Source organism: Sodiomyces alcalophilus (assembly GCF_042370955.1).
Source record: "Sodiomyces alcalophilus JCM 7366 unplaced genomic scaffold ACRALscaffold_11, whole genome shotgun sequence".
Lineage (NCBI taxonomy): Eukaryota > Fungi > Ascomycota > Sordariomycetes > Glomerellales > Plectosphaerellaceae > Sodiomyces > Sodiomyces alcalophilus.
In genome coordinates, this window is record NW_027263542.1 from 377,800 (window position 1) to 390,485 (window position 12,686).

At 58.5% G+C, this 12,686-nt stretch overlaps 4 protein-coding genes across 4 annotated transcripts; 1 reads left to right on the plus strand and 3 right to left on the minus strand.

The window, feature by feature from the left end:
- Positions 1-765: 765 nt before the first annotated feature.
- Positions 766-2,618, plus strand: ACRALDRAFT_2114732 (uncharacterized protein; the record flags this gene model as incomplete). Its single annotated transcript, XM_071023700.1, has 4 exons — positions 766-883; positions 997-1,579; positions 1,635-1,896; positions 1,956-2,618. 4 exons carry the CDS (start codon positions 766-768, stop codon positions 2,616-2,618), a joined length of 1,626 nt encoding a protein of 541 aa, XP_070870910.1.
- Positions 2,619-2,676: 58 nt separating this feature from the next.
- Positions 2,677-4,426, minus strand: ACRALDRAFT_2045118 (uncharacterized protein; the record flags this gene model as incomplete). Its single annotated transcript, XM_071021498.1, has 5 exons — positions 2,677-2,843; positions 2,911-3,661; positions 3,715-4,103; positions 4,168-4,282; positions 4,361-4,426. 5 exons carry the CDS (start codon positions 4,424-4,426, stop codon positions 2,677-2,679), a joined length of 1,488 nt encoding a protein of 495 aa, XP_070870911.1.
- A 1,334-nt stretch (positions 4,427-5,760) lies between these two features.
- Positions 5,761-8,551, minus strand: ACRALDRAFT_2045119 (glycosyltransferase family 20 protein; the record flags this gene model as incomplete). The annotated part of the gene is made up of 3 exons (XM_071021499.1): positions 5,761-6,314; positions 6,410-8,345; positions 8,426-8,551. The coding sequence occupies 3 exons, from the start codon at positions 8,549-8,551 to the stop codon at positions 5,761-5,763; spliced, it is 2,616 nt and encodes an 871-aa protein (XP_070870912.1).
- A 2,295-nt stretch (positions 8,552-10,846) lies between these two features.
- On the minus strand, positions 10,847-12,681 carry ACRALDRAFT_1066348 (uncharacterized protein). Its single transcript, XM_071017331.1, has one exon. The coding sequence runs from the start codon at positions 12,570-12,572 to the stop codon at positions 11,232-11,234; it is 1,341 nt and encodes a 446-aa protein (XP_070870913.1). The 5' UTR covers positions 12,573-12,681; the 3' UTR covers positions 10,847-11,231.
- Positions 12,682-12,686: the final 5 nt, after the last annotated feature.

Below are 12,686 nucleotides of genomic sequence, written 5' to 3' on the forward strand. Positions count from 1 at the left end.
CTCGCAAGACGCCAAGGACCCGTTCAGGGGGTGAAAAAACCCAAAGAGCCACGAAGGAAGCATCGCGCCGCCACCGTCCTCTCACTTTCCCCCACACCCCTTCAACCACTTTTTCGTCCTTCTCGTTCTTCGTCTGGCCCTGAACCGACCTCACTCGCTCCGCCGTCCATTAACCAGCGTCGTCGCTACGCCGCTATTTTCATCTTATGCGCATCGTCTCGCTGCACATCAACCCCCGACGCCCCATGCACCCACTCAACTGCTCTTAGCGTCTTCTCGTTTCTCGTTCCTTTCCACTTTACGTCTTTTCTCAGGCTCACTTTATTGGAGTTTCACTTTATCAACTTGCCCTGCGCCTGGCTTCGTGGATTTCCTTTTTTCCTTTACATTTGTCTTCTTTTCTTTTCTCTCCCCCCCTCTTCCCCTCCATCATATGCTTACATGCTGGGAAAACCTCGGCGCCGTAGCAGGGGTCTCTCGACGCTCTCGACTTTCTCGCCCTCTCGCGCCTCTCTACATCCCCTCCAACATGTCACCATCACCGAGTCCTCCGCCTCTTCGCCCATGAGGCTCGCCTCCCGCTCCCGATCTCCTTTCGTTCCTACTCGTCGGTGGCGGCGCTGGCGCACCCTCCGCACTCGCTGGTTTCTCGTGGCCGCCATTGTCTCACTCGTCCTCTTCCTCCATGCCCTCTTGCGCGACAACGCTCTGACCACATGGGCCTTTCACGCCTTCGATCTCTATTCCGCCCGCTACGGGCCCCGCATGCCGAGCCCGCCGCCACAACCCCCCCTTCCACCCCGTCTCCCATGCATCGGACCGCGCGGTCATCTCCTCTCTGAGAGCCCCGATGACGCCTTACAGGCCGTCGACTTGGACATCCGTATGGCCCCCTCCTCTTTTCCCCGGCCCTATTGTTCTCCACCGCTTCTCTCCTCCCTTTTCTTTTCTTTTCTTTTCTATTCTTACAAACTCGCCTACCTAACACATGCTTAGCCTACCCTATCCCCTTTGTGGGATCGCACGCCGAGCTTGGTCTGGACCAAACCTGGATGACCGCCGATGGCCGCTACGGCCCTTATGGCTACGGCGAGGACGAACCCTCGTATTCTCGTACCCGTGTCGATTGGGACACCGTCGACTGGGGCGCCCTGCAGAACCAGTGTCTGGACCGCAACTCCCATCGCTTCCCCGCCGGCGCCGCTGCCTTTGCCGCCGAGCCCGTGCGTTTCGCCTGGAGGAACCGCGCCACCGTGCCTCCGGTCCGGACCTGGGACGAGTTTCGCCCGACGCGACGCACCGCCCTTGTCGTCCGCGCCTACGACGATTACGATTACAAACCTGAGGATCTCCTCCATCTGCGCTCTCTCATCGTCGAGGCCGGATTGCGCACTGGCGGCGAGTACGTCGTCGTTTTGTTGGTCCACATCCGCGGTCGCGAGTCCAACATCTTTTCCTCTCCAGAGGCCTACCAGCGGGCTTTCAAGGAGGCCAAGATTCCCAAGGAATTCCAGTCCATTGCCGTCCTGTGGGATGAGGGACTTCTCGAGAGCTGGTACCCCCGTATTGCGGAGCACCGGTGAGTTCTTTTTTCTTTTTTTTCCTTACTCAAGACGCATGCTGACCCCGCCCAGGGTCATGTGGCAGGCCTTCCAACCCGTCCAGCTCTTCGCCCTCCATTACCCAGAGTTCGACCACTACTGGCAGCTCGAGATGGACATGCGCTTCACCGGCGATGCCGGCGTCTACCTCGACGCCATGGACGCCTTTTCCCGCCAAGAACCGCGAAAGCAGGCCGTGGAGCGCACCACCTTTTTCTATGATCCTGCTACTTATGCATCCTACGCCGAGTTCCAGGCCGCCGTCGACGTTGCCAACAAGGGTTCGTCGTATCTTGTGAGTGTTTTTTTCCTCCTCTCTATCCTTTCCTCTCCCTCCCGTCTAACAATACCCAGTGGGGCCCTGTCAGCCTCCGCGAAGTGCCTCCCCTGGGCCCTGAACCCCCCACGACTTCAGTAGCAGACGACTTCACATGGGGTGTAGGCGAACCCGCCGACGTCGTAGTGACGGGCCTCTGCGACGATGCACAGCGGAGCACAACATGGGTCTTCCGCGACTGGTTTTACGGCTTCACCGCGGGACGTTCGACCCCGCGCTTCTTCTGCGCCCCGGCCATCCAGCGGGGCAGCCGCGCACTCCTCTTGACCATCCACGCACTGCAACTCCGCCGCGGCCTGCGCATCGCCTCCGAGGCCACCCTCCCTTCCTTCGCCGCCTGGATGGGACTGAAGCTCAGCGCCCCGCCCATGCCCTGGTACCTCCAGCGCGCCGACAACGAGACAGAGCGGGCCCTCTGGATGCGCGGCGGCGTGGCTGCCAGCAACGACGGCTGGGGCCGCAGCGACCCTCAATGGGGTGTGGGGGAGCTAAAGGGGGAGCCCCAGAACGGGAACACTTGGTGGTGGACGGGGAACTGGCCGGGAGACATGTTCACGACGTGGATGACGGCAGGGAGGGGCGAAGACGAGATGGATCCGACCCTAAGCCAGGTCCTCGCCATGCGGGACGGGGAGGTTTACATGCCCAACATCGCCTTGCATCCGGTGAAGAATCAATGACGCTATTCTTCCAATTTCATTCACAGCAGCTATTCATCTCACCATGCCATCTCGCATCTCAGCGGGCTCGTACAAGACACCGACCAGCCTTGGGCGCCAACACAAAGAACGTCTTCATACTCATCTCGTCATCGGGCGCCGCAGCCTCCGCGCCAGGAAACGCCCGGAAGAAATGGAACGCGCCCAGTCGCAGCTCCATTTTCGCGAGGTGAATGCCTATGCAAGCTGTAAACGGTCGGTCAGTACAGCAGAACGAACCATGGGCCACATCACCCGAAGAGGCCGGACCTACCTCTCGCCCCTCCACCAAACGCCACCAACTGCGCTCGCATCTCCCGGCTCGCGTCCTCCCACCGCCCCGGTTCGAAAGTGTCGGGGTCCGCAAACACCCTCTCATCCCGATGCAGACTGTACGACTGCGCCTCGACCGTCGTGCCCGCGTCCAACGCGTACCCCGCCAAAACAGCACCCCCGCGGGGCACGACCTTGGGCAACCCCGTCTGCGCCGCCCCGTAAAGCCGCAATGCCTCGTCGACGACGCAGTTCAAGTATTTCGCCCCCTTCAGGTCCTCGAGGGACGGCTCGTAGTCGTCATCGTCCCCCGCCATCGCTGCCATCTCGTCCAGCAGCGCCTTCCTCACCCGCGCAGGCGCCCTGCACACGGCCCAGACGAGATATGTCAGAGTCACCGCGGTGGTGTCGGTCCCTGCCACGATGTAACCCTGTGCGTTTTCGCGTATTTCCTTGGCCGACATGGTGCCCTCCTTCTCTGCGGCGAAGACTTTCTCGAAGAGTTTCGGTTGGTACTCTGCGTCGCTGGGCGTGTCGTCGTGATAGACCTTTTCCGGGTCGTCTTCCCGTGTCAGGCTCTTGTACCGCGCCACGGACTCGGCCGCGTGGAAGCCCAGGTTCTGGATGGCGCGGTAGGCGCGCTGCATGAGTGGAATGGGGAGGAAGCGGAATAGGCGGTCGAGCGGGGCGAAGGTGGTGTAGACTGCCGTTGTGTGGCTTATGCCTTGTACGTCGATGGCGTATTGGTCTCTCTGGGGTGTCTTGTTAGAGAAAACCAAAGAGGAAAAGAAATGAACGGACGGACCTCGGACTTGGCAAGCATGTCAAACGACTTTCCAAACGTCAGCTCGCCAATAATGTCGGTCGCCATGAACATCCACCACATGTACACGTCGGCGACGCCCTTCTCGTCCATCGCCTCCCGCATCCTCCTCACGGCCATCTTGGCCTTCCGTTGGAAGAGATCATGGCTGGACGCGAGGGCCGCCTCGGAGAGGGGCGCCGACAGAAGCCTCCGCAGACGCCGATGGACATCGGGATCCGTCGTGGCAAACAGCGAGTCGTTGACCGCGTGGCCCGTCAGGACCCTGTACCACTCCGACTTGACAAACACCTCGCGCGTCGAGTAGATGGTCTTGAACGCGTTGATGTCGTTGATGTCTACTTGGTTGGGGCCGATGCGGACGACGGGACCTGGAGGGGGGGCGAGGCCGAGTTAGTATATGTATGTAGGACGGGCGTCGACTGGACTTTGTACCGTATTTCTCATGCAGCTGGTGGACATACTGCCCACGCTGTCCGTAGAATATGTTATATCTGAGCACGATATCGGTCCATCTCGTATACCAGGGGTCCCGGGGACGCGAGAGACGCTCTTCCGCAGGACATGCCCGATATACTTTGTACGTCAGGTGATTGAAAAGATTGCAATTTGGGCGGGAAGACTTTACGAGAGATAGAGTGAGCACGGCTAGAATCCCAGCCAAGGCAAGTTGATGTTCGCGAAGCAGTTTCATGGTCGCAGGGTCGGGTGCTGTCTCAAGGTATGCGATGTGTCTCTTGACGTATTTAGAATGGAGGGACGTCAGTGTTCAACAGATACCTCGGCTTTGTCCTCTTATATAGTCGTGTCACTCCATTATCAGACCAAACACGGACACGATACAGAAGCGACTTGCATTCTCGAGTCTGGCGACTATGGAAAGACAGTCCACCATGCCAAATAGATGGGAGAGGCCCTGAGGGGTAACGCACTCTGGATACAACACAACGTACATGCCCATGCACCTACCTCTTTCGCCAGGACAGGCGTCGACATGTCTGCAATGTAACGCTTCGGGCTTCTCGGGGACCTTGTGCATCTTTCCTTGACAGATGATACTACCGATGCGCCCCCTCGTGGACACCATGAATCGGTGTGGCGGCGCCTAGAGCCCGCGCCAGGCCAACCCAGCGAGGTGGTCTAAGAGGTTAGTTCCGGACGGGCGAGACCTAGCCGTAACGTCTCCCAGACTCGGTCTAAAGCCGAGAGTGTGGCTGCCAGTTGGTTCTTCACATCTTAGTGGTCTGCCACGCCATCGTGACGTAGCGGTGTGGCCGTTGTTAACTCTGTGGTGTCGCAGATCTCGTAGACTATGATCATGACGCACACGATGGACGGCGGACATGTCTGTCGGGACAACTCGGACCGTGGCGCTACCGGCCGAGTTCCGGGTCGGCACGGGCGCTAGGACCTGGACCGGCCCAGCACGTTGGGAGCCGTCTCGGGTGGCATGGCAGACGAGCCTACGAGGGACTCCAGAGAGACAAGCGTCCGTTTACCTTGATTCGGTGATCCAGGTTTCCTTTACCGTCTTGAAAGAATTGGTATGACAAAACCAGGCCATCTATACGGTATATTCAATGTCGTCTAGGGAAGTGATATAAACCGCCATCCCAGCACCCCTTTAATTAGTGTCTTACCCCCGTCTCTTCAATACCTCTGCACCTTGTTCGCATGTTCAGCCCTTGGAATTAGAAATTATCTTCAGCCATACAGGAGAGAAGCCAGGGAAACCAAATGCGGTCTATAAGGCTAAGGGGTCCAAAGCAAAGCGACAATGACAAAAGGCAAAGGCAAAGGCAAAGGCAAAAAACCCATTGGTTGGGCACTCGCATACAACCTCCCGTCTACTGAGAACGTTCCTTCCACCTATACTCCAACGCTGACATGATTCTAATTCGTGCATCCCCTGTTTTCGCGTCATCGTCTTGCTTCTTTACTGTCTTTTGCTTTGTTCTTTCTCTTCTTTCTTCTGCGCCTTGGTACCTGGACCGGGTATGCATCGATCGTCTAGCGCATCGTCACGCCTTAATACTTCTCCTCCTCGGGAATCTGCCCCTCGACGGCACTCAGGGCAGCCAAGTTCACCTGGCCCTGGCGCTGGTGGGCGTCGCCGCCCGGCCCCACGCCGGCGAGGAGCGCCGCGCAGTCGACCACGTCGGCCGGCTCCAGGAGGTGCCAGTGGGCAAGCGTCACCTTGGTGCTGGGCCCCACCGTGACCAGGAAGACGTGGTCTCTCGCCACCTCCGTCTCCGGCAGCCCGTTCAGCGCCCGGAACATGTCCTCGTCGGTAAAGTCGTCGCCCATGCAGATGACAAAGTCGACGTTGCCGGCGGCGAACCCGTCGGCTTCCGCCTTGGCGTTGTACGTCGATACGAGGCGCTTGGTGATCTCGCCCTTATTGATAAACGTCGGCCGCACCTCGAGGTTGGCCTTGCCCGTCATCACCTCGACGTCCCACTTCTTGCCGACCGTCGACACGAGCTCCTCCTGGCACTCCTGGGACATGTGTGCGCCTTGATCGGGGTCGGCTAGTCGGTAGTGCCACGTGAGAGCGCACCTCTTGCGTTCAATGAAGGCGCCTGTTGGTCGGTTGTTAGCAGTCTTTCTTTCTTTCTTCCTCTCTTTTCGGGGAAAAAGAATGTTTTGGAGGTGAAGGGGAATAGGGTCGCCTTACCTGGTACTCTGTCTGTATACTTCTGGAACACCTCCATCACCTCGGCTTGCCAGCCCATGTCAAACTTGTCGGCCAGGTTGATCCACTCGTCCGACCCGGGCTCCTTCATGAAGCTGCCGTGCTCGGCGCTGAACCCTAGAGTGGTGATGTGTCCGAGGTGGCGCGTCAGGAAGTCTTGATCCCGGCCCGAGATGATCCACACGGCGTTCTTGGGGTCGGCCGCCAGGGCGGTGAGCGTCTGGAGCAGGTTCTCCGAGGGCGTGGCGGCGCTGGGCTCGCGCACGATGGGCGTCAGGGTGCCGTCGTAGTCGAACATGATCAGGCGCTTCTTGGCGTCCCGGTACGTCTGCAGCAGCACGGCGCGGTCGAGAAGCGGGATCGTCCTGGTGTCCTTCTGCCTCGAGAGGACGTGGACCAGCCGGTGGAGCAGGTGGTCGATCCAGCTCTGGACGTTGCGCGTCTTGACGTGATTGTACAGGCTCTCCTGCATGGCCTTACGCTTTGCCTGGGGCATGATCAGGGCGTTGTTGATCTCCGTGGCCACGCCGTTCAGGTCCCAAGGGTTGATGTGGATGGCGTCCTTGAGGGTACCGGCGGTGCCGCTGAACTCGGAGATGATGAGGGGCCCGTGGCTGTCGCGCTGACAGATGACGTACTCGAGACTGGTGGTGTTCATGCCGTCGCGGACCGATGTGATGAGGCCGATATCGGCGGCGCGGAGCAGGGCAAAGTACTCATCCGGGTTGAGGTGCTGGGGGTAGTACTGCACGGGCGAGAAGCCCAGGCTCCCGTACAGGCCGTTGATGTGCATGACGAGCTCGTTCACGCGGGTGCCGATGCCCTTCTCGGTGTCCTCGTGCTCGGCGGTGACGGTGGGCGACGTGACCTGGATGAGAACGACCTTCTCGCGCCACTCAGGGTACATCTCGAGGAAGCGCTCAAAGGCCTGAAGCTTCTGGGCGACGCCCCTGACGCTATCGAGGCGGTCGCGGCCCACAATGATCTTCTTGCCCTCGTACAGCTTCTTCAGGGCGTGGTACTTTTCGGTGACGGCGTCGGACCAGGCGTACGACTCGCACTTGGCGGCGGAGATGCCGATGGGGAAGACGCCGACCTGGACGCGGGCTCCGTAGGCGTCGACGCCGTTATTGTCGGAGGGGAAGCCCAGGATGCGGGTGCAGCAGCTGGAGAAGTGGCGCGAGAAACTGTACGACTGGAAACCGACAAGGTTGGAGCCCAGGACGCCCTCGAGCACCTCCTTACGGCGCGGCAGGCAGCGGAGGAACTCGCTGCTCGGGAAGGGCGAGTGCAGGAAGAAGGCGATGTACATGTTGGGAACGCGCTGGCGCAGCATGCTGGGAAGCAGCATGAGGTAGAAGTCGTGGACGATGACGATGTCGCCGGGCTTGTAATGCTCGACAATCTTTTTGGCGAATTTTTGGTTCATCCGGTAGTAGTCGGTCCAGGTGATGCGCTCCCTGCGACCGTCGGACGGCTCGTTTTGCTTGTAGTGGAAGAGTGTGTACAGGTCGTGCTCGGCATAGCGCCTCCAGCGGGACTGGTCCTTGAGGCGGATGCCATCCTCCTTGGTCTCGTTGTCGTCGGCCAGCCAGACGGGCACGGTTCTGATTTTGGTGCTGCGGGCCAGTTGCTCCTCCAGGCGGTGCTGGTCTTCCTTGGACACCCAGAGGCCGTCGGAGATGGGAGGAGTGGGTAGGCGGGTATCGCTATCGACGGGAACCGGGGCGGAGAGGCTATTGAGGGAGGACATGTGGATGGTGGATCTCGGCGGGGTGCCTGGGGGGGAGGGAACATCTTGCGCCTCTTCGATTTCGCCGGTCCAAGCGACAACGGTATGATTCCAGGGCGTGTCGTCGGAAGAAAGGTAGGCAAAGGAGTCGAGCAAGGCAGATTGTCCGCGGCGGGGTTTCAATTCCTGGAAAGGACTCGAGTCAGCGGGGCCATGAGCGAATTGATGGCGAACAGTCGAAAAGAAAAAGGGAAAAAAATACTAACCCAATCGGCACCCTTGCGGTATTGAGGGGCAAGCGGGATAGTAAAGGTGGCTGAGATGACATTGCCGTTCAGGTTGAGGTTGGGATGTGCGGCGCGAAGGTCGGAGGTGGACTGCTGTGTAGTCATGGCTGCGGCGGTCGAAGTCTCACGGCGGAGGTTGAGGTTGTTGAGTGCGCGATCGCTAGGTGTCGGGAGCTGGCCAGAAGTCCGAGACGGGAGAGCAGGATGGGTCGTGGTGAGGAGGCTTCGGGGCTGCGAGGAGGAGGCGTCGGCGGCGGCGGGAGTACGTGGGGTTCCTCCAACACCGGGGGGGATGAAGAAGTAGCTGGAGCGTTCGGGATCTGGGGGTAAATACGTCGAAAGAGCGATACCCGGGGTGGCAGCGTCAACCTCGGCGGCGACACGAGTGCGTGGTTCGTCGTGAGGATACCCGTCGTTGTCGGGAATGCCGGCTCGAGGAAAGGGACTCGGGGGAACGAGGTCGTTCGGGTCGTTGGCCGCGTTGGACCTTCTTCCGTCGGTATTCTGTGCCATGACAGCGGCGTTAACGATAACAGGTCTGAAGTCAGAGAGGTCGGAGGAGAGGTTGGAAAAAAAAAACAAAAAAAAAAGAGTCGGTGAAGGGAAAATCCCAGGCAAAGACAATACGATTGCCAGGCACGAGGATAAGCGGGTATTTCGTATATGACGCAGGAGGGGAAGAGGCACGCAAGACGAATATTTTTCTTCTTCTTCTTCTTTTCTTCTTTTCCTTTTTTTTTCCAATTCCTATTCGTCTTTCGCCAGGGGAAAGGGAGGGGTATCTGCAAGCTGGTGTCGTTCTAACCTGGTCGGAAAAGCGAGTTCCTGTCAAAAAAACGAGGCACCGCGGAAGATGGCGTAAGGGGGAGGTAGGTCTAGCGAGGGCGAGAGCAAGGCGAAAATGCTAAGGGGCGTGGAGAAAAATTAACGTGCCACCACAGGAACGAAGTGGACAAGCTGGTGGGTGGAAGAGAGTCAAGCAAGTGTAAATGTGCGATGGGATGACGAACGGATGATGCTAGTTATGAAGATCCGAGGGGTAGTGGCTGGGACGGTCGAGAAAAGAGAGGGGAGGGGGGGGGGAACGAAGATGAGCTAATGGAAAAGATCCGAACGGGGGGTGTGTGGATCAGAGAAGGTACGGTGCGGTATGTTGTACTAGTACTTGGTGTCTGGTACTGGGTACATACGTCAGCCCAGAAAAGGGCAGGTGTTGCATCATAGAGGGGCAGGAAGGGCAGGAAGGACCGTCGCTCTCGGCCCATCCTTAGTCATACGGGCCATAGAAAACGTGCCTCGGGGGATTTGTTAGGCATGGGTAGTGCAGTGTACTGTACTTCGTACTTCGTGTAGACGATGCGAAGTAGCTGGAATAAGCAAGTGGATGGGATCCTGAAGCTTTGCAATGTGAATGTACACTACGATGTAGGATCCTTGTTCGGAGACTCGGTGACGTGCGTTGATGGACACTCGGCAGGGATGTCAATGTCGTCCCGTCCCCTTTTCATTGTCTTCTCGGTGCGCATACCGCGGGTCGGTGATTGGTCTGAGGGCGAGTTGAATTGATTTTGTTCAACGACAAGTACGAGGGTTGATAAAGGCGACACTCATTACTTCCCTTGGTCGGAGGTAGCTTACGAAGTAAACGTTCGAACATTCATCGAATGTGGCAGCACAAACGTCATCTCCCACGGTCGTTCTGCTCCGACGCGTTCCGCCATTCCGTTTGGATCGAGAACGAGTCTCCCGACGTCTGTGCTTCCATCTTGTTCTACCCGTGTCCAACCACGGAGGTTGAAGCCATTCATTCGGGACAGACGGCTTGTGGGAGGGAGACGTGGGAGAGGGTGGGGTGGGAACAAGGTCCGGTACAAGGTAGTACCGAAGGTGGGTGGGAGAGGAATGGGAAAGAGGGGAAACTCGTACGAGGAAAAAGACGCAGAAGAAATACGAGTCACGATGGTGATGGGACGTACACTTTGAGGATTTTATGTGAATATAGTACCTAGTTCACTTATTGCATGCCTCTTTGGTAAGGCGGCTACCTAGATGAGTCCTTCGAACGATGGGAAGGCGGAACGATGATCCAGCGGATGTACGTTGTACATACGTTGTATCGTGGGATTTCGTCGGTACATACCAGGTACGTACCATTCACGTATTCGATTTACGATCAACGTGCTTCCAGCCAATAGGACCTGCTTGACTGCCCATGGCGTGTCCCCGATTTTACGAGTTTTCGATGCCCTGACTTGGCATTCTGTGAGGTCTCTGCCCTACCCAACTCCGTACTGGGTACTTGCATGACACTTCCTTAGCCCCACTAGATGTTCAGGTTCTAGACCTATTACGTTGGGTACAAAAGTGTTCAGGTGTTACGGGAGCGACTTCCGACGAGATGGTGATGGAGTCAGTCCTTCTGGTGGTGACATTACTGTACTGGTCTCTACTTTAGACACCTCTCCTTCCATTCATCAAGCAATGTTGCCAGAGACCAGAAATTGAACCCGCCTGGTTCAACGCAATGTATAATGCGTAGGATGTTGCCTACCTCGCTGGCTGGAACTGAAGAGTCAACTCGACGATCCAGTAGTTACCAAGATGCATCGATTCCAACTGCACAGTCCCTTCGGAGCACGGCAACTTGTGCCGTAGATCAACACCTAGACTCGCTGTTCTGGACCTGAGTGTGATCATCTGTCCCTATGAAACTCCAACCGCCAGAGCCTCTGAAGCCATCTCCAACCTGACGTACATACGAAGTACGTGTATGCGAATACACTGATCACCGAATATTGTTCATCACACTCCCAACCATCACGGCCACCTCCCTATCCCACCCCTCTTCCTTCCCCGCCCTCCCCTCCATGGCTTCAGGCACGCGGCAACCCTTGTACACACACTCGCGTATCCCATCCGCCACACTCTGCCGATTCGACCTCAGCGTCCTCGCCGACACCCCACCCCGCGCCATGATCTCCTGCACCCGCGGGGCGAGGCCGCTCGCCATGGTCCGCCAAAAGTACGACGCCAGCCGACCCGTCTCCAGGTGCGCCAGGAGCGGCTGAAGCATGTTCAGTCCCTGCTGCCTCGGCACGCCGTCCTCGCCCGTCACCAGCGGGTGCGCCGGCGGTTTCGCCCCCGCCAGCACCATTTCGAGCGCCACGATGTTCCGGCACCGCGCCGAGATGTCGCTGAACGCGCGGTCGAGCGTCGGGAGCTGGCCCAGCGCCCGCGACAGGGACGCCGTCGACGACTGGAGCGCCGTGCGGAGGTACGTCTCGAGGGCGTGGAGGAGCAGCGCAGGCGTCCACTTGTCGGGATCGGTATTCGCCGTCTTGGTCGGGGAGAGCAGGAAGAGCGTTGCCATGGCCGAGACGGTGCGTGCACGCGTCTCCTCGGCCTGGATAAAGGTGGCGGTTTCCGGCACGGCAAAGTCGCGGATGATGCGTTCGGCCGTCTCGCGGACCGAACGTTCCAACGGTGCCGTCACCCCTTCCTTGAGGCTTCGGATCGCGTCGACCCGGTCCAGGCCGTGTCCTTCCTCCCCTGGGGCCGTGGCGTCGAGAATCTCCCGGAGGGAGAGGATGGTATGCGCGCAACGGATTAATGCCCTGTGGTCCCCCCTCTTGCCTGTCGCGGCTGTCGTTTTGGCTGCCGCTGCGCTGGTTGCATCGGCGTGCTGGACCTCCAACTGGCGGCCCAGCTGCAGGCAGCGACTGACGGAACGACCGAGCCTCAATGTCTCCCACAGACGCATCGCGACGTTCCGGACCTCGTCTGCTTCGGCATGCTTATCGATGACATCCCGTTCGAGCTGCTTGTAGCTGTCGTTGAGCGACTGGATCTGCGTGTCGAGTTCCGTAATGATCCGCTTGCTGGTTTCGTTTTGCTCTCGGGTAAACTCGAGAAGAGGGATGGCATGCTTCGTGGTGAGGGCGTCGATGTGGGAGTCGACTTCCTGGATATCAAAGAGGACTCGGGATAACGGCGTCGAGAGATCGAGGGGGGTATCGTTAGGATTGTTGGTGGAGAGGACGAGAGTGTTGGCGAACGCAGAGGGGCTGAAGTCGGGGGAGAGGAAGGCTTCGTAGTCGATATAGGACGGTTCTTCTTCGGTCGTCATGATGGGCGATGGACAGGATGTGATTGGTTCAGTGGGCCATTGATGTTTTCCAGATCTATCGCCGAGGTCAGTCGTTGTCGAGATGTGTCTGTGTCGTGTCTCTTTTTTTTGGTG